General features: G+C 34.5%; 1 protein-coding gene across 4 annotated transcripts in view; it reads left to right on the forward strand.

Moving 5' to 3' along the window:
- LOC149541973 (uncharacterized) overlaps positions 1-22,714 on the forward strand; it is a 52,004-nt gene extending 29,290 nt beyond the window's left edge. For 2 of the 4 annotated variants that reach the window (XM_089797018.1, XM_089797021.1), the window contains exons 3-8: positions 12,230-12,456; positions 12,579-12,790; positions 12,923-13,025; positions 13,131-13,501; positions 13,684-14,218; positions 21,387-22,714. In XM_089797018.1, coding sequence (XP_089653144.1) covers positions 12,230-12,456; positions 12,579-12,790; positions 12,923-13,025; positions 13,131-13,501; positions 13,684-14,218; positions 21,387-22,526 — 2,588 coding nt within the window. In that variant the 3' untranslated portion in view covers positions 22,527-22,714. The remainder of the gene's footprint in view (positions 1-12,229; positions 12,457-12,578; positions 12,791-12,922; positions 13,026-13,130; positions 13,502-13,683; positions 14,219-21,386) is intronic. The other 2 variants (XM_089797020.1, XM_089797019.1) reach the window with 2 other exon arrangements.
- Positions 22,715-27,985: the final 5,271 nt, after the last annotated feature.

Consider the following 27,985-nt stretch of genomic DNA (forward strand, 5'->3'; position numbering starts at 1 on the left):
TGACACTTCAAATTCCTTTGTCTTAGAGAAAAATCTATTAAAGTACAGCTCAAGAAATCATTAATGCTGAGACTCCCTCTCAGCTAGGGCGGCTTTATTCTCTACAACTCCAAGCTTGTCTCAAAATGCACAAACTTTACTCTAGCAAGGAGCTTGGGGAGAATATCGACCATCTGATCGTCCGTGCTAATGTATCTCAATAGAATAGCATTTGCCCCATATTTCTAATATAGTGATATTTGATCTCAACATGCTTTGACTTGTCATGAAATACAAGTTTGGAATCTGCATGGCTTTTGGTGAGTTCCAAGCTCACCATGTATCCATCTATCTAGGAATATCATGACCTAGGTGTCAGCATAAAGGCCTTCCAGCCTACATACATGGAACTTCATTCCATGAATCATACTCCTTTGACTGCTGTGATTCCCGGATCACTAGAGAAACCAACCATCTTGACATGTTCCACTCCCTTTGAACCAATATGACCAAGATCCTCGAAAGTCAACTCAAGCAAATCCTCTAGCTGCTTCCTCTGTCACAGAAGCATACCCTTCTCACAATAACCTTCACCTCCATACACTTTGAACATTATAGTGTACAATGTACTTACAAATTCTCTAACTCTCAAGTCGCTAGAAGAAGACAAAGCTTCTACAAGATTAAGCACTGCAGAAAAATCATCATCCTTTTTCAATAACGATTGGCTGACTGTACCAAATAGAAAGGAACCTTGATTTTGAATAGAACTAGTACAACATCTACAACCCATCGTCAATCTTTGAGCACATTGTCTTTCTAGAACCATAAATACTGATTGTTTCCCCAAGACCCCTTGAGCAATAGCTCTCTCAAAGACATGCTGAGCTTCAAATAGTGATTCTATAAGGATGTCTACATCAGCTACTCTCCCACAAGTCACTGCAACAAGTGCACATTCCTTATCAACAATCATTGCACTTGATGCAGCAAATATAGTCAACTCTGGCCATGGTGTTTCTTAGGAGACTGCATGCTAAAACTTCTCACGCCAAATATGAGATTGTTCCTTAATGTTCTAGCAGGCTCCACAGTAAAATACCAAAGGAAATATCACGTCAGACAACAGAAGAAGGATAGTGGAGTTCGAGCAAGGTTAATATACAATATAAATTAGACCCACCTTGAACACTCCTGCCCATTCAATTTATCTGATGCAAAATGTGAGTCTCAAACATGGAACATGGTGTGTTTGCTAACTCCTAGAAGGCCTGAGATTCTCCAGCCAATGATTAAAATGAACTCATCAAAATTGGGTCAAAATGCTTCCGTCAAAGTCACTGATTATCTATCTTGGAATATTAGATATAAGGAGACATACTCAAACAATGCTGGTATAAAGTCATGGAGGTCAATGGGATCAGAGAGTGTGTTGGTATATCTCTTCAAACAATGATGATTTTAACAATACTTGAGCCACCGAAAACATTTCCATCTCACTATATGAGCATTGTGTCAGTATATTATAGATGCCAACCCTTCTGTGGACGCATTTCAATTCTACATCTTTCTTGACTGCAGGCTATAATGTTTTCCGCCCACAAATTCACGCTTCTGCATTGACCCTCCGCATAGAAGAGTCTTGAGCATTTTGGTTGGACCATTTAATATATTCATCTCCGACTTAAGGAAAGAATGAACTTATTTAACTGCCTCTGTTGATAGTCTTTTGGAAATATTATATTCAATGGTTTCAATATATTTTTCTGCCAATATTGTTTCCCTTACTAGGGTTGTTGCGAATCTCCAAAGAATGGTGCAATTGCTGTTTGAGTGGTGTCACTAAAGAGTGTTGAGCTTCTGTTGTAATCATGAACTGTATAGTATTCTTATGTTGCATCGGGCAACTTCTCTAAGATTCTACTGTATTGATGATGTCTTCTAAGAGTTCATCTGCATCTATGGCTCCAAGTTGTGCATAATGTATTTAATATTTCTATTCAGTATTCCAGTTAATACAATGCCAATCCTATAATTGCATATCCTTGTTGAACCCCCATTGGGATATAATATTTGACACATTATATTCTGGTTATTATCTTCTCTATCTGATCATATTATCGTTTCAATTATTCCTCCATAAGAATCCCCCCAAAAAATGGTACACTGTTCTGTATTCAACACCACATAAATTCCTATTGTATCCACTTCTCTGCAAATTCCTGAAATCTCCAAGGCTACACTCAGCTAATTCAGATCTCTGTTATGCTGTTCATCTTAACTACTCCTACTGCTACTATCCTTTATGCTTTTGAGATTCAGTCCCATCATCAAAGGAGGAAGGCTTTGCAAGGAAACATTTAGTTGTCTGTGGTCTCTAAATTGCAGAGCCATATAATAGAAACTTCTTTAATCTCAAACGAACATTAGCTCCACTTTATCAGCTCTGAAATATTTGACTCCCATAATAGTTCCACTGTAATATTAAGGAAACTTCTTTATTAAGCAGTCATATAATATTATATTTCCTTCATATATTATGTATGAGTGAATAACTATGACCTGTGATATTATTCTTCTCTGGGTGCCACCAGCCAATATATTAAAGCTTCCACCAAATAAATGTTTGCCCTTGACTTATACGGATGAAGTAATTGCTTCCAAACATAGACTACAAAACATCGGAATATCCTTTATGATTAAGTTTCAATCTCTTGGTGGTGCCTCTTTTCTTGCCAAGAGGAAAAGATTTAATTTTTATTTATTTCTATTGGCGATGTCCCTTCACCAAGGGTAATTACTCTTCCAAATTAGTCCAATTATTTAATTCTATTAAAAATCAATGATCAGATTTACTTTAATTTACAATTGAATTCCTAAGTCCTTGAATTATACTTATATGTGTACAGTTCTGCAATTTTGAGATTGTAGTGCCTGCCCCTAGTTCGCATTTTGTTATCATTGCTGAACTCTTTTAGAGCTAGTTTTATGTTGTTAGTTAGCAACATTGTTTTGGGATTATCAGATATTGTGCTATGGATTCAGTTTATTATATGATGAGATCACTTAGACTTTATATTTCATGTATGCATGATGATTATTCAAGTGATTTCAGTTATTGATAATGATTAGATTAGATGATTTATTATCATATGTGTTTTATTATGGATACTTACCCCATACTTGCATGTGTATGGTGTGCATGTTTGCTTTGCGTGTTTGCTTTTGTATGGCGTGTCTGATGTGGTTAAGGAAGGGAGTCGCAGTCACCTGCTAGTCGGGATCTACACGATGCACCACTTCCTGCCATTGCCTGTTTAGCTTAGTATATATTGTGCTTGTACATGCGTTGCTTTTATGCAGGTTGCAGGTACCGGGTATCGACTTCCCTGAATTGCCAGGATGAGCGTATCTTATCACACTATCTCAATGATAAGAGAGGGGAGATAAATTCTCAAGTCCAAATCCCAACCCTTTAAGCCATTTGTTCTAATTGGAAAATTAGGACAAGTATCCGAGTTGAGTACCCTCCGAATACGTTAGATAACGTAATTTGTGATATAAACCCTTGGTTTGATTTTGTATGTATTTTGGTTGTGATGGGTTTTCATATTTTTACCTTGAGAGTCTTTGATGTATTTTCTATTAATTAAGCCTAATTAAAAGATTTAATTAATGGTTTAATTTAATAGAAAATTAATATGATATTTTAATATTTATTTTATTTAATTAATTGGGAAATTAATTAAATAAAATAATTAAATTTGAAGATAAAAGTTATAATATTAAATTTGGAATGTGACAATATTTATTTTAATAATAATATATTTGGAGTTCATTTTTAAATAAATGACTAAATAATATTATTATTAAAGCTAATAAATAAGTGGAAGATATATTTAAAAGATTCTAAATCTCGTGTGATTAAAATATAAATATATTAAGATTGCAAAGTGGAATTATTAAAGTTAGTGCATGAGATTTAATAAATAAATAAATTAAATTGGAAAGAATAAATTAAATATTATATTAATTATTGTGCATTATTTTTAATATTTGTTCACATAGGAGTTGGCAAATTCTCGAGAGTTGTCATGTAGACAACACAGAAGTTTGCACTCTAAGAATGCACTAGTTGTCTACACTTAGAAGTTAGCATTTTATTTGAGCACATGGTGTCTACAACCTTAAGACTTATCTAGAAGGTTGGAGAAGGCTTATGCTTGGTTGTCATGCTTATCTTTTAGTTGTTTCTAGAGACACTCTAGATGCATCTTAGAGGCCTTTAAATAGAGGCTCTCATTGTGTGTTTGGACAAGCTGAAGTAGAAGCTTAATGGAAGCTACAAGCTACAAGTTCATATTCTTCTTCATGCTCATATGCTTCTATATGCTTCCATGCTTCTTCTAGCAATTTTAGTCACTTGGAGATTCTCGGTTGGCTTGGATCTTGGAAGGATTGCGAATGATGGAGAAGGAAAGGATTTTCTATGGACTTCTGAGGCATGGCGGATTAGCATCAGTGTCCAGGTGCACTCATGATAATCACATATTCTCTTTGCACCATTTCTCTTCCTGTCTTCATCATGTTTGTTATATGTGTTTGATTATATTCCATGAATGAATTTGAAATTTGGAATTGAAATCTAGATATGTTATTGGTTGAGTAGAAAACATTAGAAAACCCTAGATCCAATTTAAGAGAAATTAGATCTAAACGGGTTTGGGTTCAAATTAAATAGATTGAGAAATTTAGATTGTAAAGGGATTCCTATATCGAAAAGTTGAATAATTGATTGTAATTCACCTATTAGACTATGGTCGCCTCACTCGAGCTCCTACTATGAAATCCTATATTATAAATTAATCTTTATATATATTTGTATGATTTAGTATATTTGATTTTTTTAAAATATTGTGATTTACAAAATTATAATAAAACAAATTTCGATCATTAAAAAAAAAAAAAAAGACTTTGTTATTATTGAGAAATTTTCTAATAACGAAATACTAGTCTAAAATGCAAATATAATCTTTTGAATATGGAGGAACGACTAATATAACAAATCATTTAAAAAAAAAAAAAAGTGTATTAATTTTGTTTTGGGGAGGGATGTCGTACCCCCACTATTTTTGTGCTGGCACGGTACCTGCATATCGCAGCGCATTGTGCGTAGAGGATGTCATTATGGTCACACGGCTATATGGATCAGGCCAGCGACCCCTTTAAAAAGCTTTGGTAAAGTTTTAAGTTTTGTTTTATTATTATAAAATTTAAATTGCACCCCATGCTATGCATGCGTTGGCAAGTAGTTTTATTGCGCAGAGTACCTGCAGTATGGTAGGATGGCCGCACATTCATATCTTAGAACCCACGGCTTGCCCGCAACAATAACGTTGTACTCTAACTGCCACATGGCCTCTCACCTATATGGATGGCTTTGAAGGGACCGAGCGATTAATAATCGCTTCATTTGTAGTAGTTTTAAGATAAGTTTAATCGTAGGGAATGTGGTTCTATTAGATGCATCCGCTCAGTCATTCACTGATTTCGCGGTTTGTAAAGTCTACTTTGTAATTTGTCAATACAAAGAGCGAATATATAAACATCAATATCGCATAAACTTCTAGCGATATAAGAATCGCTTAAAACGTTTTATTTTGTTTTATGATTATTAAATATGGTTGTAAGTGAGTTTTTATATATATGCCACTTAAATTTCCTTTTTATTAATTCATTTCTTTTAATTATATGGCATATTATTTCGAGAATGAATGAAAGGTTTATGGTTTGAGTATTAATAACTTAATTGTTATTAGTAATTATTAAAATTATCAATGAGACTATCATTTATTAATGATTGCTAAGTATAACAAGTTACTAATAAATGATAGTATAAATAGTCGATATAATTATTAATTAGTTCAATGTAATTGACATTGATTAATAATTGAAATAATGTTATAAGTTAGGATCAATGGATTTGAGATCAAATTAGAGGGGAAGTTTTCATTGGAAGTTTATTTCAGATGTTAATAGAATATTGGTGATCCTATTAATAAGTTGTATTTTATATTTATTAATTAGAATCAATGATTGTTAGTTAGTATATATATATATATATATATATATAAATAAATATTAAACGTTATTTAATGGGTGTTAATCAATGTTAGTATGATGAATGTGGTCATTATGGATAAGAGTTTCAAAATAACTTGCTATTATTAGTATTATTGAAATATTAATATTTGGATTGAAGTTGACTTTTTACGTACAACTAATGTTAGTCAACTGATAATCATTGGGTTGATGATATGGTTATGCGATTATTAATTAGATCAATTAACTTGAGCTAATTGGATTTAATTAATAATCATGTTATGAAATAGAGATTTAATTGTTATGAATCTTTTAAAGAGATTGTAAAAAAATATTGATATCAAAATTGATAGGTCTTGTTCTATTGACTTGAATAATGACCTTAGATGATTTTAATAGTGAGACTTAGTAATATTTAATTGAGGACTATTATAATGTTAATTGGTCAAGGATGGTATAGCTATGTTAATTGATTGATCAAGTTGATCATTTTAATTAAGTTATAATTCTTCTTATTTAAGGATTGATAATTGGTTCTTTTATAAAAGAATAATGATCCTTTGTTAATTTTGAAATGTGGAAATAACATTTAGGAAGAGTTATTCAATTAGTAATATGGATCTTGGTCAAATTAAGAGAACAATTTAATTAAAAGTCAATGATGATCAGGTTTGGTGAATATTTATCCTTAAGTTATTCTTAGAATGTAGTTCTTAATAATGGAAGGATAATGCTATCGGGGAATCAAATGGGTTGATTTGTAGGTCAAATGATGAAACTTAGACATTTGAAGTATTCTTAAAAATGGAAACTGAAACCCCTACACTTGAGAATGGAAACTGAAACTCTACACATTATTCAACTATGTGATATTAGTAAACCAAAAACATGTGTTTGCATCGTGTATTCTATATGCTTTTTGTTTTGGGTTTTTGGGTTGACTAGTGTTGACCAGTCCTAGGTTGTTACCAGAGGCTCGAGGGTTATGAGATGTGTTGACATGTTGATCTTATTTGGTCTCGATCTTTATAAGCCCAACCATGGTTATGTGATCATATGCTCTATGAAATGTTTGTTATTGTTCATCAGTCTTTATGTGTGAAGCTGAGATGTATATGTATCTGCGATACTTGACTTTACCATTATTTTTGAGTCATCGATCAGTTATCCTTGGATTATTTTCTAGTCGCCATGATGGGACTATGATGTGGATTTATTTCTTGATGATGTCATGTTGTGACATGTATGACTCAACCATTTTGGAGTCTTCGATCAGTATGATTTTGAGATATTCTTGGTTGCTTGTTGAGAACCAATGGATGTGATGATTTATTTTGGTTATTGAGAACCAATGGATACTTATGATTATCAGTGATGCCTTCAGTTGCCAATAGAGAACTGTTGTGGTCATGATTTTCTATGGATATTGCTCATGGAGATTTGATGCTTTTATGCATATTTGATGATTTTATCATGGATATTTGATGATTCTTATTGTGGATATTTGATGATTCTTTTATGGTTTATCTTTTGGATTTTCTTTACAGTCGCTTGTACAAGACTGTGGTGATTTATGATTCCATGAGCATTAGGGTAGGTTATCTACTTGTAGTGTCGGGAAGTGGCTTGCAATGGGGGCCGGGGCCCTAAGTGGCTGCCAGGATAACTCATTGTAAGTTTGGTTAATAAGTGATAACATTTACACACTAAATGGGGATTAAATGAACCTAAAAAGATAATTGTTTTGGATGTTCTCGCCCATGCCTTGAGCGCTTGTACAGGCTAGGATGGGAGTAGTGAGACGCATGGTTGCGACCTTGCATTCCATAGTATGCCTCGTCAGTATGAGAGGATACTAGTGGCCGCATGAGATCTGTATGGACCCGTGGAGTTTAGCTAACTGCCAGGGTAACTTGTACGAGATAAATGCGATGACACTTTCCCGCTTGCAGAGTAGGTTTCCTACATGTCATTGTTGTGCCTCTGGGAATTAGATGTCAATTTTGTGTGTGATGGAACCTTGAGTTAGTATACTTTTAGGATTCCTGGACTTTAGAGATTTGTGCTATGTGATTTTGATAGCCTGTTTGGGACTTGAGATTATCTCCTCAGCACGGTGGGAGTGGACCACTTAGGTTCCATGTGGTCGGGTGGTAGTGTTTTATCACTCTTATCATTTGAGATCCGTCTGAGACACCGTGGCTGGAGTATTATTGGTTGGTATTTATCTTCATTCTGTTCTTGGAGCATTATGGTAGATGATATACCTTATGATGGATATATTTACTGGTATGTTCTTGTATTGATGATTTGCATATGTTAGTTGATGTTATTTTATGTTTTACTATTACATGTTAGTAGGATGTTTTAGGAGTGACATTCCTACTATGTCAATAGCCGATGATCTCTTCGGTGCTTTGGAATGCTACGCACGGAGGGATGGCTAGGATCTACGATGGTCTAATGATGCTATTTATGGTTGGGAGGAACCGTGCATTTAGTTAGTTATGTTTGTGATGTATGGTTATCTTACATGATGGATGTTTATATCTTTTGTGATGTTGTATCATGTATGGTTATGGTTTCATTACGTTATTGCATCATGGATTAATATTGGATGATGATGTACTTTAATTACATGGATGATTATTGTTTTAAGCTTTTCATACCTTGTAACATATACAGTGGATGATTGAGCAATCTAAAATGTACACTTGTATATGGTTTAAGAACATTGGATGCATCATTATTATTTCATTGTTAAGGACATAATGTTAGATGAATAAGTTATGGTTAGAAGTAATTCAACGTTAAGGGATCTTTAAAGAATGTAATCTGTTATGTTATGTTATTTTCAGCTGGATGTTACTATTGCTTCCGCAAGTGTTGTGTATGGTTTTACTTTCATGTTTTTAAAAAAAAAAAAATTGTTTGGCAAACTTAGTGTAATTCTTTGGATCCCTTGGCGGGGCATTACAGAGATATAAATCTGACTTCAAGATCAGAACTTATTTAGGTTTAGAATGAACCTTGATTCAAATTCTATGTTCAGATATAGATGACAACTACAGATCTAACTAGTAATCACAAACTTGAATGATATAATCTTCTTATTGAACTCGTGGGAATATGACTGCTTGGAGATCAGACTGTATGTATCCTGTGTGTCTCCAAACTGTAGTCATAACCCGCCTATATATCCTCTTTAGAGGGTATGTGCCTTAAGGGACATAACCCTTGGCACATAACCAATATTTAATTATCCTAAGTAGGTGACTAAGAGATAAGTGTTAGTTAGATTTAACTAACGATTAGTCAAGAACAAACTAAACATTTATTTCCAGATCGCCGGCTCATATAAAGGATATATAAATTATTACAAATGCCAATCCTGAGTATATATAGAGAGAAGAGTCAGGTATGATCTGTACCAGTCGACCTGAGGATTATCAAGGTTAAATTCTTAACAATATGTCAATATATAAATGATCTCAAAATATAATTTTGATCAATATATATATTAAATATAATTTATATTCAATACTCATAATCCTTATAACACTTTTTGTAATTCCACTTTACACCTTTAAATGTTTATTGGATAATAATGGTAACTGGTATCTCTGAATTTAGTAACGATAATAATCTGAAACTCCTTTCTTTATCTGTTATAGCATATCACCAAAGTAATCGACATATACTCTATTATATAGTAGGAGGGGAGTAACATAGAGGGGACATGACCGCTTGAAAAGCCTTACATAAAACTGACACACCAATTACCAACAAGGTGGACGCGGACAACAATTAACATTAACGATAACTGTTCAATGCCAGTTCACGCATTCCTGTACCACCTCAGGTTAATGTGGCAAAACAATCAGATATTAGATACCTGATCACAAGTGGTATAAGAAAAACATGCGCTGACCAATGAGGAGAAGAAGGTAAGCATTTATTCACACATAGGCGAGCCTCTTGTAATGTACTCGAGCCTAGGTCTTTATGTCATAGAGGATGGAGTAAGAAACTATGTAACAACAAATAATTATTTTAGGTATAATCTATATATGTCGTATACTTATAAATATAAATATATTATATATATGATACAAAAAGTATATATATATATATAATCAATGAGTTAACTTTTATGTTTACATCTTATGTTTTATTCGACTGAAGCTATAAAAACATTAACAAATTCATACAATTATAATTATTTATAATTAATATAATTAATATTTGATCATGTATCATATAACTCATTAGTCGTCATCAATATAGTTATACTATCACAATAACAATATAATAATTGTATCACAATAATATTATCTGTATAATTATTATACCACAATAATCATATTATCACAACCTTTATGTTATTTATGTCAGACTGAAGGAATCCTGCCATAGCTACAATAACATTAACACCTTTGAGCTGCAATAATAAGTTAGCTACTTCAGGTTGCAATAATAGGTAAATAATGCAAAATTTCTATTTTTTAAATTGAAAATCTTTATCAACATATATATGTAAGAAAATCAGACGTTAAGATTTTGACCAAATTTTTTGACAAGTGAAGGCTAGAGCATGTGTTTGAAAAAACATTTTAATACAATTCTCTCTAAGTGGTCAGCAGAAAATAAAGAAACTAGGCTAGATGCTACTAGAAAGATAAATTATTATTCCCCAAGTTAATGAAAGTTGAATTACCATTATTTTTCCTTTCTATTGTATCTAGCTGTTTGTTTGCTGATATTTCAGTGACACAAAAGTAGGAATCAATTTCTTCAATTATATCTGTTGTATGGCTGAAAATCAAAATCGTCAAAATGACCTGAAGCAACAATGTGCTATGTTTTTCTGTATTTTGGTTTTTATATCAAGCATGAAACCATATGGTAGCACTTTAGTCTTTGGGCATTTTCTATGTTATTTTTTACATCACAAATACATTGGCAATGAATTCCGAATTATGAATGTATAATGATTATTGAATCAGTGGACTATTTAGTATTAAAACATTGAAACGTTGTCCGTTTTATAATGTTTAAATGGCATGTTTTATCATATTTTCATAAGAATGTTATGTATATATGCAAATTGCCCTTTATTTTATATAGCCGTTCCCTTTGTCATTACCATACCTGGCAAAAAAAATTACTGCCCTAGAAACTTATCCCACTGTCCCCTACCATCCCCATCCCAAAATGTTTTTCCAGAAAGGAGCAATTAACTCATAAAAAATATTATTAATGTGTTATTTTTCCTACTATCCATAGATTATCACATTGTCAACTAAATACCAGGAAAAGTGTAACCTAATACACATCAAGTGAATCATATATACCCCTTATTTTTCAACTAGTTAAGGATAGAGATACCCGAGCTTGCTGTTAAGAGTATATCCCAAAATATCTGTCATTTTTAAAGATCCAACGTAAATGAAGTGTCATCAGTTGAATTTATTTTACTTGAGGAAGGATGATTAAAACCAAATCGAGCAGTTTTTTCAAGCCAAACATTTCTTCTATTGTCTGCTTGGTATACACAATGCAATAAGCTCATAAATCAGAATTGTGTAAGCTTTTTCCATTCCTCCTTGAGCATATTTGAAAGTCTATGCCAATTAGAATAGTTACAGGAGATGAACACAATCTTACTTTTCTACAGTGTATTGTATATGTATTAAAATGCTCCCTGAAAAAATATGTGAGCTTTTTTAATCAACATTTTTGGATCCCACTTCATGATCCATCAAGATTCTTCCTTTTCTTGATGGTAGATGATGGAAGGTGATCTTAAATGTTTCTTCAAGAAGCTCACATATTATTTTCCAGAAGCATTTTAATACATAATCTTATTTCTTCATGGTCGGAACCTATTTGTGTAATCTCCATTTTATGCTATTTGATTTTTAAATCATGCTCAACCTTGACGGTAGTATACTATTTGAGAGCTGCTGTATGTTTTTTTGGCATTTTGCATTCTCTAGCACCATTTTAAAAAACATCATGTACACAAATGCTTAGACCTTGTCTAAATAAGATACGAAGCAGAGTGGTACTTAACTAGTTTTGCTTGACATCAAATGATTTTAAGTGCAAACAGGATATTTCTCAAGGTTGTTCTTCTTCATTCCAGGTCTCAGCTTCAAGGAAGCAGAAGAGCGTCTAAAAGAAGCTGGGCCAAACATTCCTGTTGGTAATCTCATTTCATCTTGGTGGGACATTTTCTCCACTGCATTATGGCATCCGTTCAATATTATTCTCTTTGTCTTAGCTGCGCTTTGTTTCATAGCAAATGACAAGGCCAATGGAAGCATTATGGTTACTATGGTTATTATAAGTGTTAGTGTGCGGTTTTACCAGGTACTTATTCTGTGATTTGAGCCAAAGTAATAACTCTCTCGAATTGATCTTCTTTTCTTTATTCCAATCCTTGCATTTTGCACATTCGTAGATAAAAAGCTATGTATTATATCTGATATCAGGAGTTCAGCAGTTCAGTGGCCGCGCTAAAACTATCCGAGCTAGTTAAAGCATCAATAAAAGTGCAACGATGTGCAGGGAGGGAGGTCCAGACAGAGTTGCAAGTTCAGATTGATCAGAAAGATGTTGTACCAGGAGATATCATAATTTTTAGTGCTGGAGATCTTTTTCCTGGTGATGTGCGGTTGTTATCATCTAAGTCTCTTGTTGTGAGGTATGATTACCTATTTCAATGCTCTCTTTGCAGAATATATGTTTTATACATTGTTTATTCTTTGTACATCTTCATGCCTATTCTGGAAATGATTTCTGGCAACATAATTAACAATTTCATGTCTCGCTGCAGTCAGTCTTCATTAACAGGTGAATCTGGGATTGTAGAGAAATTGGCAGATGTCATAGAAGATCCGACCACTCCCTTGCTTGAGCTGAGAAATATATGCTTTATGGTAATCCTCTACAGTAAAAGAATGAAATTTAGTTGCATTTATTTTCTCAAATTGTTGTTTATTTGCAAGTTCTGATACATGAGTGTGCCTGTATTCTCTTGGCAGGGAACAAGTGTAGTTTCTGGCTCTGGTACTGGAGTTGTTGTGTCCACTGGTGACAAAACCTACATAAGCACTATACTCTCTGCCCTGGGAAAACGAAGTCCACCACATGCATTTGAGAAGGGTGTAAGGGGTGTCTCCTACGTGCTCATTTCCTTTATGCTTGCTATTGTCCCTGTTATCGTAATTGTGGATTATTTTACAACAAAAGATTTGGGTCGCAGTATTCTGTTTGGTGTATCAGTGGCAGTTGGACTCACACCTCAGATGCTACCCCTAATTGTGAACACCAATCTGGCAAGAGGAGCCCTTGCAATGGCAAGAGATAAGTGCATTGTGAAAAGGCTAGTGGCAATTCAGAATATGGGTGCCATGTAAGTATTTATTCATTGTGTTGAACCATCTTGAAATGATGAATACTTCCTCAAACATAATTCTAAGATAATTTACTTTCTTACAAACACAATAATGCACATCAATAATCATTTCCTAGGCAGAAATGATGAGATCTGCTTTTTGGATTCTTTTCATAACTATTTTTTCTTCCATCATCCAGGGACATACTATGCACAGATAAGACTGGAACTCTCACCATGAATAGATTAGTGTTGGTTCATCATCTTGATTGCCGGGCCATGTCAAGTGATAAGATTCTGTATTTTGCATTTCTTAATTCCTACTTTCAGACGGGGTCCACAAATCCTCTGGATGATGCAATATTAGCGTATGCTTACACTGGTGGGTACAGATTTCAGCCCACAAAATGGAAAAAAATAAATGAAGTTCCTTTTGATTTCACTCGACGAAGAATGTCAGTTGTACTGGAGGAAAGCAATGGTAATCAGGCCAGTAGAAAAAAACATGAATTTCATTCGCAGAGAATAATGCTGTTGAAAGGAGCTTATGAAGAGGTTCTGAAGGTTTGCAGTTTTTTTCAGAATGACATCAATAAAGATGCTGTAGAACCTCTACTTTCACGGGATTATCAGAGATTGCTAAGTATTGCTGAAGAACTGAGCAATGATGGCCTGCGGGTTATTGCTGTGGCAACAAGAAAGCTGAAGTCAGTATGTCTAGATTCCCTTAAACTTGTGAGCAACATTATTTTTGCCTGCATTGCTCAAAATCATTGTATATCTTGTATGAAAAGGAAACGTGAATAACTTATTTGTTCCCTGTTTTAAAAGCTTGCACTGTCATCACTCCAAAATTCTCAACATTGCTGGAATCCATCTCCTTTTGATTTTAGTCACCCTGTCAATTGTTTGCACACCTGTTGTCATATTTTTATTTCTTTGGTGTTCTGCTTCAAGTATACAAATACACAAATGCATAAATATATACATGCATATGTGTACATACCATTTTTTGTGCTTTGCCTACAAAAATATTTTCTCCAAATCTCCAGAATACTTCTAACGTATCTCTTTTATTGATGAACTGTTACTAAAAAGGAACATGTTACAATTTAGATGTGTCAAAGAGATCACACCAGTCTCGGAATGCATAAAGTATCTTAAAAAAAATAACATATGAGCCATAGAATGTGCTAGTGCTTACAACAGCTTTGAACTTCAGACTAGTTCAACTTCATATACACCTTCAGCCAAAATTCGTTACATTCAGTTGTACAGCATGTAAGGTTCTTTAATGTTATTAGAATATGAAAAGATGAATAACCTAACAAAAACTAGTGCAAACGAATAGAAATAAACTATGAATGTAAATGATATTAGATCAAATAATAATAGAGTTAGCCTCCAGGAGAGAATTGCAAATGCTAAAGGAGCAAAATAGCATTAGGAGAATGCAAGGGCAAAATCTGCAGAATGCAATTACAATGCAATAGAATACCATAAGATTAGCTAGCAGTGGCTGTATATAGGAAATGATAGAGGAGAGAGGTGGCAAATGCAACCAATGGGAAGAGACCACTACTGTAGCCTAAAAGGCAAGTTTAACTCCCATGCAAGATGCCTACACTTTGCACCCACTCACACTAATACTCACTTTATAAAATCCAAGCAAGTTTAATTAAATTTGTAGGAAAATCTTAGGAATAGGAAAATACTTAACCAACTAGGAAATAAAATAACTGCACTAACACACCCCTTAAGTGCAGCGTAGGTGGGTGAAAAGATGATGGGTCCCAACAAATGAGGCCATATGAGCTACCCATGTATAAAAAGTCCCCCAAGAAGAGAATAAGCTCCCTCGAAAAAAAAGAGAGAGAACACTCCCCAAAAGTGTCAAGAGAGTAAAGAGGACTAAGAAGCCTCCTCCAAAGTTGACCCCTGTTGCAACCCCAACAAAGCTTTCAAATGAAGGAACTTGCTTTTAGTGAAGGGTGGTAAAAATATCTGCAGTATGATTTGATGTCGAACAATACCTAAGCTCAATGATCTTTAAATGAATCAGCTCCAAAATGTAGTGCATATGGATCTCAACATGTTTGGTCCTCTAATGATGTACTAGATTGTGAGGGATCTGTATGGTACTCTGGTTGTCAGAAAAGATGACTTTAGGCTTTCGAAAAGAAATGCCAAACTTATTGAGAATGTTTTGAATCCAAATAGTCTAAATAGAAGCATTGACTACTCCTCAATACTCAACCTCTATTGATCAAAGAGAAATTGTAGATTGCTTCTTGCTTAATCATCAAACTGGACTAGAACCAAGAGAGAAGCAATATCTTGAAGTAGACATGTGATCTTGAGAATCACCTTCCCAATCTGAATTTGTGTACCCCACTAAGTCAATATCTATGCTAGCTACATAGTGAATCCCATAATTGTGAATACCCTAGATGTAGTGAATAATCCTCTCAGCTTCTTTCCAGTGCAACTCATAGGACTCTTGCATGAATTGAGAGACCATACCTACAACATATGAAATGTCAAGTCTCATGTGAGTCAAGTATATGAGACTACCAACAAGCTATCGATACAAAGTACCATCCACCAAATGTGAAGAACATTGAATCTCAAGTTTGATCCCCCCAAAATGGAGTCATTGTAGGCTTACAATCAGTTATACGAAATCTAGAGAGCAGATCAAGATGAGACTTAAGTTGTGCAAGAAATATCCCTAAAGAGGACTGACATATCTCGATCCCCAAGTAGTTCAAAAGGCCTAAGCTTTCACTAATTGAATGGTGGATGAGTGACTTCCTGTGATAAAAAACTCATCAACATAGAGTACCAAAAGGGTGAGAGTATAATCCTATAGAAAAATGTAGGCATTCAAATTAGAGTGGTAACGAGTGAACCCAATTTTCAGAAGGAAGGATTCTATCTTGGCATACTAAGTGTGAGGGGCTTAGAGACATTTGAAGATGTAATGTCCTCTTCCTACTTCACCCTAAAATCATAATTGCAACAAATTAGGGTTACATCTCACCAATCAAACATCTTTGTGATAATGCACCTTGAGACTTGAATCCTGGAAAAATAATTACAAATATGCACATATACGCACACATGTATACATGTGTGTATATGTGCATATTTGTAAATTTTTTTTCCAGGATTCAAGTACATGTGTGCGTATATGTGCATATTTGTAATTTTTTTTCCAGGATTCAAGTCTCGAGGTGAATTATCAGAATTGCAACAAACTAGGGTTAGGATTAGGGTTACATCTCACCAATCAAACATCTTTGTGATAATGCACCTCGAGACTTGAATCCTGAAAAAAAAAAATACAAATATGCACACACACACACACACACACACACACACACATATACAATTAGGGTTAGGAACCACATAATATTCATAGATTATCAATAATACTCCACAAGTATATTAAGGTTTGAAAGAAAAGACATGTTGGATCTGCCTGAAGTCATATCTACACCATGTCCAAAAGGTATATCTACCACAACTCTCCCACTTGGAAACTTCTACCTACTTTCCTCTTGCCTCATCTTCCAAAAAACACTTACCACACATACCATCTTGTGGAGTTGGGGGGATGTTGTAAGTATTTTCCTTGGCTCTTTGATGTAAGGACCCTTTGGTCCATTCTAGGATGACCCACTTATGTAGCCTTAGCAACCCCCTTTTCTTTCACCTTAGGCTTTGTTTCTCTCAATGTGGGTTTTAGACAATATGCATAACTATTTTCTATTCCCATCTTGTGGAGTTGGGGAGAGGTCGTAAGTGGGTTCCTTGAATCTTCAGCATAAAGTTCCTCTGGTCCATTCTAGGATGGCCTACTTATGTAACCTTGGCAACCCCTTTTGGTTACACCTTAGGCCCTTCCTATGAGAGCAAAGAAGTGAAGGATCCTGAATGAATCCTTTTAGCTGCCCCATGTATATTTCCTTTTGAAGGTCACCATGAAAATATCCACTCTTCACATCCATCTAATGAACTTCCCATCTATGATATGCAAAAATAACAAGGACAAGTCATGTGGAATTCATTTTGACAATTGATGCAAAAGTCTTAGAGTAGTCAATCCTTCCTAGGAATCTAGAGAAACCTTTGGCAACCAAGCGAGCCTTATGTTTATCAGTTGGTCCACTTGAAGAAAATTTTGGCCGACATATCCACTTTCATCTAACAAATTTTATTCCCTTAGGAAGAAGGACAAGAGCCCATGTTTGGTTCTTGTCTAGGGAATTTAACTCCACCTGCATAGTTGTTTCCCACTTTGGGATACCTAAAGCTTCCCGAAAGGACTGCTGACTAGAAGCTAAAGCAGTGAAGAGATGTGGAGCAGCTGAAATTATGACCTCCTTGCATTTGAAGGACCGCCGACCCAACCACCTATGGACTCTAGTGTCTTTCAAGACAACTTGAGGAGAATCATCATCCTTTGAATGATAACAGTGGGAGGAATGTGAATCCTTGTCATTATAAGAAGTGGAGAAAGATGAATCTTCATTTGAAGGAGGATTAAAATCCTAGAATGAACTATCATTGTGATGCACTAGCTCCAAAGTGATAGTGGATGGAAAACTGCTAGAAGAAGAGCTAGCATGACCTCCTCAAAATGTACACTCCTTCCAATGAACAAATCATGAGTTGTAGGATCTAGAAGCCTATAGCCTTTGATATCATCTAGGTATCCAACAAATACAATGCTTGCTCTGCAGATAATGTGGTCCCAAGCATGAGAGCCAAACACTCGAAAGTGCTTAACTGAGGATTTCTGACTAGTTCAAGCTTTAAAGGTAGTAAGTCCCTTCACAACTTTGTGAGGAACTTAGTTCTGGATATGACATGCACAGTTAATGGGTTTTGCATAATATGGCAGTGCTATAGATTCGGAGTGTATCATACAATTGGCAGTTTCTTTCACGGACTGATTCTTCCGTTCTGCAACTCCATTCTGCAGAGGATCGTAGGGAATTGTATGCTGCAAGTCAATGCCCTCTGAAGTACAAAATTGCTCAAATATGTTGTTAACATATTCCTCCCATTATCTTTATGTGGAACTTTGACAGACTTCCTAGACTGTTTCTCTACAGATGCTTTGAAGTCCAAGAATAAATTAAAGACCAGACATTTGTTTGAGAAAATATAGGAAAGTGTATCTAGAAAAATCATCAATAAAGGTCAAATCTACTGAAAGATGCTGTGGAAATGGTCCATTCAAATCACTGTGTACCAACTCCAAAAAATTGTGAAGCTCCCCAAACTTTTGCTTTTGTGAATTGTTCTTCTAGATGCTTTAGAAGACTGCATCATTGACAAACACGATTAGAAAAATGAACTGGAGGCAATCCTGTAATCATGTCATGCTGACCGAGTTGCTGCTTATAGTGGTAGTTTAAGTGGCCAAACCGTTGATGCCACTAGTTACTCACTTCAATAAAATGAGTGAGCAAAATAGACAATGGAGGATTAGGAATAAAATGAGAAAATGATAAAGTCATGACCATTGATCTGCTCTCCGAACTGCAATATCTGATTTTTAGCTTCTTAAAGAGTCTTGGGCCAATCTAATCAGAGAGAGTATTTGAAACGTGTAGTTATAGACAATTGACATCTTGTTCGTCAAGCTTCCTCCATATGACTTCTGGCCTTCTTTTCTTCAAGATAGAGATTAATGCTAGAACTAAAAATAACATCTGCAGGAGCGTCATTCAAGATTCTAGGTACTACATCATGTTTTAGTCTTGAGTTGGATTTTAAATCAAAACACTTTCACTGAATATAAAATCAAATTGTTACCGAGCTCGATTGATCTGGTATCATTGGTCACATAGACTCAAAGTTTATCCTCAGTAGTTCTCATCCTTTTAGATCAGGGACAGACTTACAATTCTGAGCAGCAACTAATGTTGTTGGCTTTTCTCCTTAGTGAGGCATAGATGGAAGTGAACTTCATCTTTGTATGTTTAGTTCATCACGAGATTAAGATTTGGCAACTTTTAGAACATAAGCTGGTCTCTTTTATCTTTTTAAGGTTTCTGACCACAAACACTGCATTTTGTTCTTCAGTATTTTCTAAGCTATTTATAACTTGAAGATAAGCTATTGGAATTTGATACAGATCTTATGGGGTTTTCTATACAGTGTTATTATTTAGTTTGAACATTTTAGAGGAGATAGACTGTTCAAACATTCTATGTCTTGCAGGCCTTTTGTATATTGAATTTTAGATTTCTTTATTCTTTAATTGAAACATACCTAGAAGAGAATATAGTTGAAAAAAGTTCCTCTTCTCTTCACCTCCTTTATGGACCTGTTCTCTTTCTGGATAAGTACTCTTTTATTGTAGTCAATTTTCTTGTGCCCAATCAATATTTACTTTTGTTTGAGTTTGTCAATTTCGATAGTTATTAATTATTGAATATATTCTTGTTAGTGTTGTATTATTATGTTCATTGTTAAGTTGTACGTGTAATTACACTTAGAGAGTTGCTTATTTTCATATGTTGACCACTTCAGTGCTTCTCTGCTTTAGTTGTGAAGAATCTGGATATTGTTTTTTTTCTCATCATATGCACACTGGTAGTGGTAAATAACTCTCGTTAATTGATTTCTTATAATCAACATTTCTAGTCCTACTAGTCATTGCTCTTCAAGCCAAGTTATTTGATACCCGAAGTCTGTCACACCCAAGGGTGAGGACCTGGAGGACAGCTAGAACTACTCATCAGCAGATCTCACGCAGAGCTATGTTTTTGCCAATTTCTTCACTGAAATCAAGGGTTTTTTGGCCTCATATGCCAGGACCGCTTTCCTTCTTCACTGAAATGCTTTTAGGAATCTTGATGTAGGATTACTCCTCAAATACCCCATCATTGTTGATGTACCTCCAACAAACCTACTCTGCCAGGAAGTTGGTGAGGATTCCTAATCAACACTTTTAAGGATAATGTTAGTTTGTTATTTCTTCTTATATTTTGATGCAACTATTTATTTGCCTAGGGAGAGCTTTACTGAACTAGTATACATGAGGAAGGGATGAGAAAATGATCAGACAAATGTGACGTTACATTGTGTAACCCTTTATGAAGTACCATTGTTTTACTTAAGTCTTGGAGATAGTGTCACATATTTACCTTTGTTTCTAAACCACATTCTTTACCAATGTTGTCTGTTTCAAATTTTTTCGAGGATGCTTTAATTTATTCTAAGTAGCTTATTCCCTTCATGAGTTGAAGACATTGTAAATTATACAGACCTTTATCCTTGAGTGGGATATGCTTTGGGATCTCCTTTTACCTGCTGCCTCATTGTAATCTTAAAGACCTATTAACTTATTTTGGTAATGGTGAATTTCTTTTCTTCAATCTGCCAACAGGCTTCCTGGAGAAACAGCCTGCTTATCTCTGTTTTTAAAACTGTGTTTTGAGGACCCTGAGATTCATTTTTGAAGGCCCTTCACTTTATACGTTTGTGCTTTGCTTGAACCCTTTATGACTTGTTATGTTGGCAATGCCTTAAAGTTCTCAATTTAAAGTCTATAAGTGATTTAGATTTCAGTCCTTTTTATCACTTTCATATTGGAATGTTAATACACATTCTTTTTTCCTGCCTACTTGTGGACTTGGTATAGTCTTAAAATGAGTTAGGTACATTTGTCGCTAAAGTTTTTTCTAGGTTTCAGTGCATGCACACATGCACCCACCCACCTACTGCCCCACTTAACAGCCATTCAACGAAGAAAATATGCATAATAGAAAGAAAAAAATATATACTGTAGACAATTAGAACCAAACAGTTTTCAAGTAATGAAATGAAATTTAAAGAAGAGAAAGGAATGCTATCTTCCTCTTATTTCTGTTTCCTGTTTTAGGTCATCTCAGAAATCAGCTGCAATGATATTGCGGAGGAGAACATGGTGTTCATTGGCTATCTAGCATTTTTTGATCCCCCAAAGGAATCTGTTGAGGAGGCTCTTTGGCAACTTGCAGAGAAGGGCGTCAAGGTGAAGGTGTTGACAGGGGACACTCTTCCTGTTACGATAAAAGTATGCAAAGAAGTTGGCATACTGACAACACATGTTATTACCGGGCCTGAGCTTGCATTACTTGAGGATGAAAGTTTCCATGATGTTGTTAGGAAGGCAACTGTTTTAGCAAAGCTCACACCCATACAAAAGCTGCAGGTTGTTGAGTCACTGAAAATGGGAAATCACATTGTGGGTTTTCTTGGCGATGGAATCAATGATACATTAGCTCTCAAAGGTGCTGATGTGGGAATCTCAGTGGATTCAGGTGCATCTGTCGCCAAAGATCTAGCTCAAATAGTTCTATTAGAAAAGGACCTTAATGTTCTTGTTGCTGGAGTAGAACGTGGTCGAATCACACATGGCAATAGCATGAAATACATACAAATGGCAGTTGCAGCCAATTTAGGAACTGTAGTCTCTGTGGTTGTTGCAACTGCTTGTCTTCCATTTGATCCTTTGACACCAATGCAGCTCTTGACCCAAAATCTCCTTTATGACATCAGCCAAATTTTCATTCCTTGGGACAAAATGGATCCAGAATATGTTAAAATACCCCACCAATGGTCAGCAAATGATGTAGCTACTTTTATGTTGTGGAATGGTCCCATAAGTAGCATATTTGATATTCTTACATTCTTTTTTATATGTTGGTATTATGATGCAAATGTAGTGGCCAAACAAGATTTTTTTCATTCAGCCTGGTTTGTGGAGGGACTTCTTATGCAAACTCTCATCATCCACATGATGAGGACAGAGAAAATTCCTTTCATTCAAAGGAGAGCTTCATGGCCATTGATATGCGCGACTGTGATTATATCTGCAATAGGCATAGCTTTTCCATTTACTGTGATTGGCAAAATAATGGGCATGGAGAACTTGCCATTTTCTTACTTTGGTTTTTTGGTTATAGCTATTTTGGGTTACTTCTTTGTTGGCCAGCTTGTGAAGATGGCTTATATTCGTGTTTTCAAGAGATGGCTGTAACATGTGAGTATGGCTTGTGTTGTCTTTTCAAGAGATGGCTGTAATTTGTAAAAAAGTTCAATTTCTTCCAAGGAAGATAACTTCCTGGTGATATTGCAAGAAAGTGGGAACATATTCCGGAGTTGTACATCAAAATATTTTTGCATAAAAATAGGTGGTCTATTAAATGAGAAAGCTTTGTTCTTCCATATTGATCACGATTGTCAATAGCATAGCTTTTCATGTATATGATGCTTTTGATACCAACATTTAAAAAAAACAATGGATAGTACTATTGGTATGACACCATTATCTCCTACTTACCATTATTTAAGTTGACCTTAAAAATTTAAAAAAATATATTCATTAAAAAAATTCAGAAGTCAAGTTTAATGCATTGAAATTTATTTACCTAGAGTCAAAATTTCAAAGTGTAATGTATTAGAATAGAGAAAGGATAGTGTCGTTTACTTTTAATGTTCAAATGAAATATTGTGTTGTATCAATTGTTCTCAATGTTAAGTAATAAAGTTCATTGGGCAAATCAAATTTGTAGATTTTGTGACTATCCTATCCTGAATACCTAGGCATGATATAATCGGTGGGCAACATATTGATGAATCCCCAGTCAACCAAGGGCATTTGAATTGTTCAAGAAAAATAAAAACCTTTGATAAAGACACCTTGTCAATCTATCTTCGAACATTTTTCTTTTCCCAAAATATCATAGTTTGCAACTCCATATGATTGTCTCAATCTTAAATTAAAAATCCAAATTTAGAAATCGTAATTTTAACTTTGTGTTGTCTTATAAACAAGTTTTTTTAATTTTAAAAGAGGGGTAAAGACCTTGACCCTAATCTATGAATTGGTGAAGCCACAAACGAAGGACCTCATCCACAATGGGATTTGAATCTAAACAGGAAGGATGTCAACACATCAACTTAACCTTTACAACATGCCACTGTTGGGAAGACAAGTTTGGTTCAATCACATAGAATATATTTTGTGAATTTATATTTGTAAGGTCCCTCTTCACATGTACTTATTAAATATGAATTTCCTTTTTAAAATTGTTGTAGGCGATTAGAATGGATATGAAATAATGTTTTATGGTTTAGATGTCCTAATAAGAATTGTGATCCTAATACATTCATGTTTTAAATAATTAAGTAATTCAAGAACAAACTACATTATCTCGACTGTTTAAACATTAAGATTTTTTTTTACTAATGATGATACGAGGCATTTTCACCTGATGGTAAGGGTGTTGATTTTGATATCTCGATGATTAAGTTTTATGTCGTGATAGTCCCGTATTCCTTAAATGGCAATGCTTATGATGTTAAGTATATGCATGTCTAACGATGATTTTTCTAGCATTTTAATCTAAATTAATGAATAAGTTATGTTTTATTGATTTATGTGATTTTTGATGATTAAATGTGAGTATAAATCAATTAAATAGTTAATTATGTGAGAGATTCATGTTTTGATTTATGTAATGATCCAGATAAGTGTTGAATATATGTGCATTTGATTTTTGGGGCTACTGATGTGTGCAATGAGTGTGCAGGATTTTAGCCGAGAAACCCGACGGAGGAACGAAACTGATCCCTATGTGTCATTCATGGAAACCATGTTGCTCGTAACTTAATTATTTTGTGAGATCTATGAATGTATCTTTCCGTGGTCAATAAATGTTAATGTTCATAACTATGTTCTTATAGTGTCACTTGGCACTCATGAATTGTTTATGCTCTTTAGCGTGCTGTTTAGGGTTAGTTGTGTAACCTTTGGACCCAAGTTGGTATAAGTTAGTGTCAGTTTGCTAATTTGGGCCTTAATCGAGTTTAGTCACCCTTAATCTAGAGTAGTGCTTAATCTGCATTGTTAGAGTTGTTGGATGGTCTTATTTAATTTTCTAGCTTTTGTTTGGCTCTAAACCTTTTCCTAAGGCTTCAAAACATCGAATAATTATACCCAAGGGGTATGGGTATGGGTTAGGGGTCTTTTCCAACCCCTAAGCCCCTTTTGTTGACTTTTGAGGTCACTCAAAAAGTCCCTTTTTGCCTTTGTGCGAAAATTGCAAATGGTTGTCATGAGTTGTCTTACCCCACCTCCTTTTTAGTGTCTAACTATAGTAAGGGTTGAGTTAGGAGTTTCTAGAATTGTAGGTGGGTGGTTGTAGTTATTGATCCCCTTTGGTGGTTGAGTTAGAGGCTTACTTAGAGGCCTTTGTTGGACTAGTTGAGGTTGTTACCCAATCTCTACATTTAGAGAGGAATTCTTGAAGGTTGAAGGAAGGAAAGGGATACTCTACTCAAACGTGTTCATTGCCATTACCTTTTTGTGAAGGTAGGAAATTCTCATCTCCCTTATTCAGTTTTTATGTTTTGTTTCATATTCATGTTACCTTGTTGTTGTTTCACTGTTTGTATGGATGTGGGTATGTTGGGAAGATTTGATAACCATGTTATTTTGGTTGTTTTTCCTTTCTTGTTTATGTTTGAAATTTTGATTTTTCCTTGCATGGGTGTTTTGGTATTACTCACCCTTGGAGAGGGCAGAAGTGACCAATTTTGGGAGAGGTCTGTTTAGTCGGACTCCATCCAGTGTAGAGTCTCTTCTCAAGATGAGAAGAGGGAGAAAGGGTAGGGTGTTATGGGCCCCTACCTGTCAACACAAACCTGGTATGATTCTGGTATGTTGAAATGGAAGAACGGAAGTTCTTGGTATATGGCCCCAATTGGGCATCTGTTTGGTTTTGTGCTTGACTTCTCCTGGTTGGAAGAATCCACCTTTCCCTAGTTTTGATTCATGGTGAATCCTATTGTGTAAACCACGTATGATTATGCTTGGTTGATTGTCTCTTGGTTATGCTTGGTTGTCACCTGATCAGATATTTGTTCCCTCCACGGTTCGTAGAAATGTGTTGTAGAAATTGTTATGAATCCCTTGATGAGGGTCATGAAGAAAATCCATTGAAATTGTTGTAATTTGAGATTGAACTCCTATGTAATTTGTATCTCAAAACCTTGTTGTAATGGCAACGAAGCCGAGTTTTCTTCCTAGTTCTTTCCTGGCTGAGCCTTTGAATCAGGTTTGTCAATAAAATGGTGTTTGAGTATATATGCTTGCATTGAGTCTTGTAGCTTGTTTTTAGTTTTGCATATGTAACTTAAAACAATTAGATGTGATCGTGTAGAAATTAGATTGGTAATCACATTCATTTAAATTAGATTAATCAAATAGCATGTTGATATATACTTAGCTATGCAATTTTAAGTTTAAAGTATGTTAAGAAAATTTGCATTTGAGTTGTGCTTAAATTTTATAATTATACATGTGCATGAGGAAGTTAAGTGAATTTATTTGAATACTTGTTTATTACATTTAATCCTATTATCACTTTTAAAGATTAAAACAAAACTTGTTGGTGTTTTGGGCATGACATTTTGGTATCAGAGCGCCCGGTTTCGTGACACTTGGGCAATAATGGGTCCATGAAAAGTGTGAACGTTTAAAACTACACGAATTGAATCTCCTCTCATTCTTGTATTGGAGGAGGAAATAATCCTATGTTATTGTGTTAAGAAGACATCTAAACTTTATGTTATAATTCAAAAAAAAAAAATCTCCTTTGGCTATACAATTAAATTTGAAAATCTTAAACACTAAAATAAAATAAAATAAAATAAATAAAAAAATGAAAAAAGAGAGAGAGAAAAGAAAAAATATAGGAACAAGAGAAAAGTTTCAAAAAAATATATACATTTTTTCAAAATAGGCATTTACAGGATGCTGGTAAATGTACGAGAGCTTGTTAAATTCAAAAAAACAACAGAGAATATTATCTTAGAATCCACCTTGACACCATTTAAAAAAAAAAGGGGTAAATAATATCTATCTTACAATATCCTAAAGTCCCACCCATAAAACTTTATGTAATAACTACCCATTCCCCCTTAAAGTCTTATCTATTTTTTTTTTTCCACATGTATCTTATCTTAACTTGGACATTGAATAGGAAAATTTTCCATCATATTATAACTGACATCATCCCTTGCTCCTTTAAGGTTGGACGCAGCTTGTAGTGGGAGCTTAAAGTCAAAAAGTAATAAATGTCACCTTGCTTCTTTTCAAAGCAACTCCCTTTACTCTCCTCGGTTGGCGCACTTAGCCTTAAGTTCCTTGGTCGACGTGAGGATAGGAAACCACCCAAGGAAAATGGGCAAGGGTCCTTGTAACCAAATGTTAATTTGATGGGGGGTAGGCGTCATCTTTTACATTGATGGGATGGACCATTCTGACCCTATTCCCAAACAATTGTAGTGTTAGTCCAAGTATTTACGATGGAGTACGGTGCAGTCTCGTGGCACCATTGACAGCGACCAATGGAGTAGCAAGGCGTTAGGGAGTAGGGGGGGAAGAGTGTTTAAAAGAATAAATTTTTAAACCACCTTTTTCCATGTGTTTCTGCCCAATCAATTCGCTGGTCTTTGACCCACGTGTCACGTTGGAGGGCATACTCACTGCACTAAGCGCATTGAAGCGCTAGTGCGAAGGACGTGGGAGTAGGGAGATGGGGTAGGTTAGAGTTTAGAATAAGTGGGGTGGGTTAGCATTATAGTTAGGATGTTAGGTTAGATAGGTTATTAATGTTAGAATTGATTAAAGTTGATTAAAATTTTAGAAACTTAGTTAGTATTATGTTGAAGCAATTTAAATTACATGTTTTTTTTAAAATATTAGTTACTTAGTTTTTTTTTTTTTATGTTAGCATTTATATTTGTTTAATATTTTAGTTAAAGTTGTTAGTAATTTATTTATTTATTTATTTTTTGTATAAGTTAATAGTTAGAGTTTGAAATTTGATGTTAGAATAAATATTTTGATGTTAAAGTTAAAGTTAGTTGTTAGTTGTTAGTTTTTAGTTTGCTTAGGATTTTTTTTAGAGTATTTAGTTTAGTAGAATGTATTATAAGATTTGTATTAAGATAGATTAATAGATAGTTCTTAGTTTGGATTAAAGTTATTTTATTACTATGTGTTGGTGATAAAATTATATATAGTTTTGAGTTAGTAAGGTTAATAAAGTAAAGCTAGAATTAGTTCACTTAGTTAATATTTTATTTAAGTATGGAATTGTTTTAAATTTTAGTATTAGCATAATGGTTGTGTTAGTTGTTAGAAAATTGTTATTTATTTTTAAGTATAAGTTGGGTTAGATAATGTCGTTTGTTAATATTAGATAAATGTTAAGTGTAGATTTTAATTAGCCTTATGGTGAAAAATATAAACTTCTGAGATAGGGTTATGTGAGTTCAATTATGTCTGCAAGCTTATTGTGTAAGCATGAGAAAGAAGTTTTCAACTATCAAGTGAATGCTCGTAGACTCTAACATTGAAATTCTTAGATCAATTATAACCCTGCAATATAGAGAAGGTAAAGTTGTGATGAAGTCATCAACCTAACA

This window comes from Cupressus sempervirens, chromosome 8, assembly GCF_028749045.1.
Source record: "Cupressus sempervirens isolate cs-2001-9-10 chromosome 8, ASM2874904v1, whole genome shotgun sequence".
Classification (NCBI taxonomy): domain Eukaryota; kingdom Viridiplantae; phylum Streptophyta; class Pinopsida; order Cupressales; family Cupressaceae; genus Cupressus; species Cupressus sempervirens.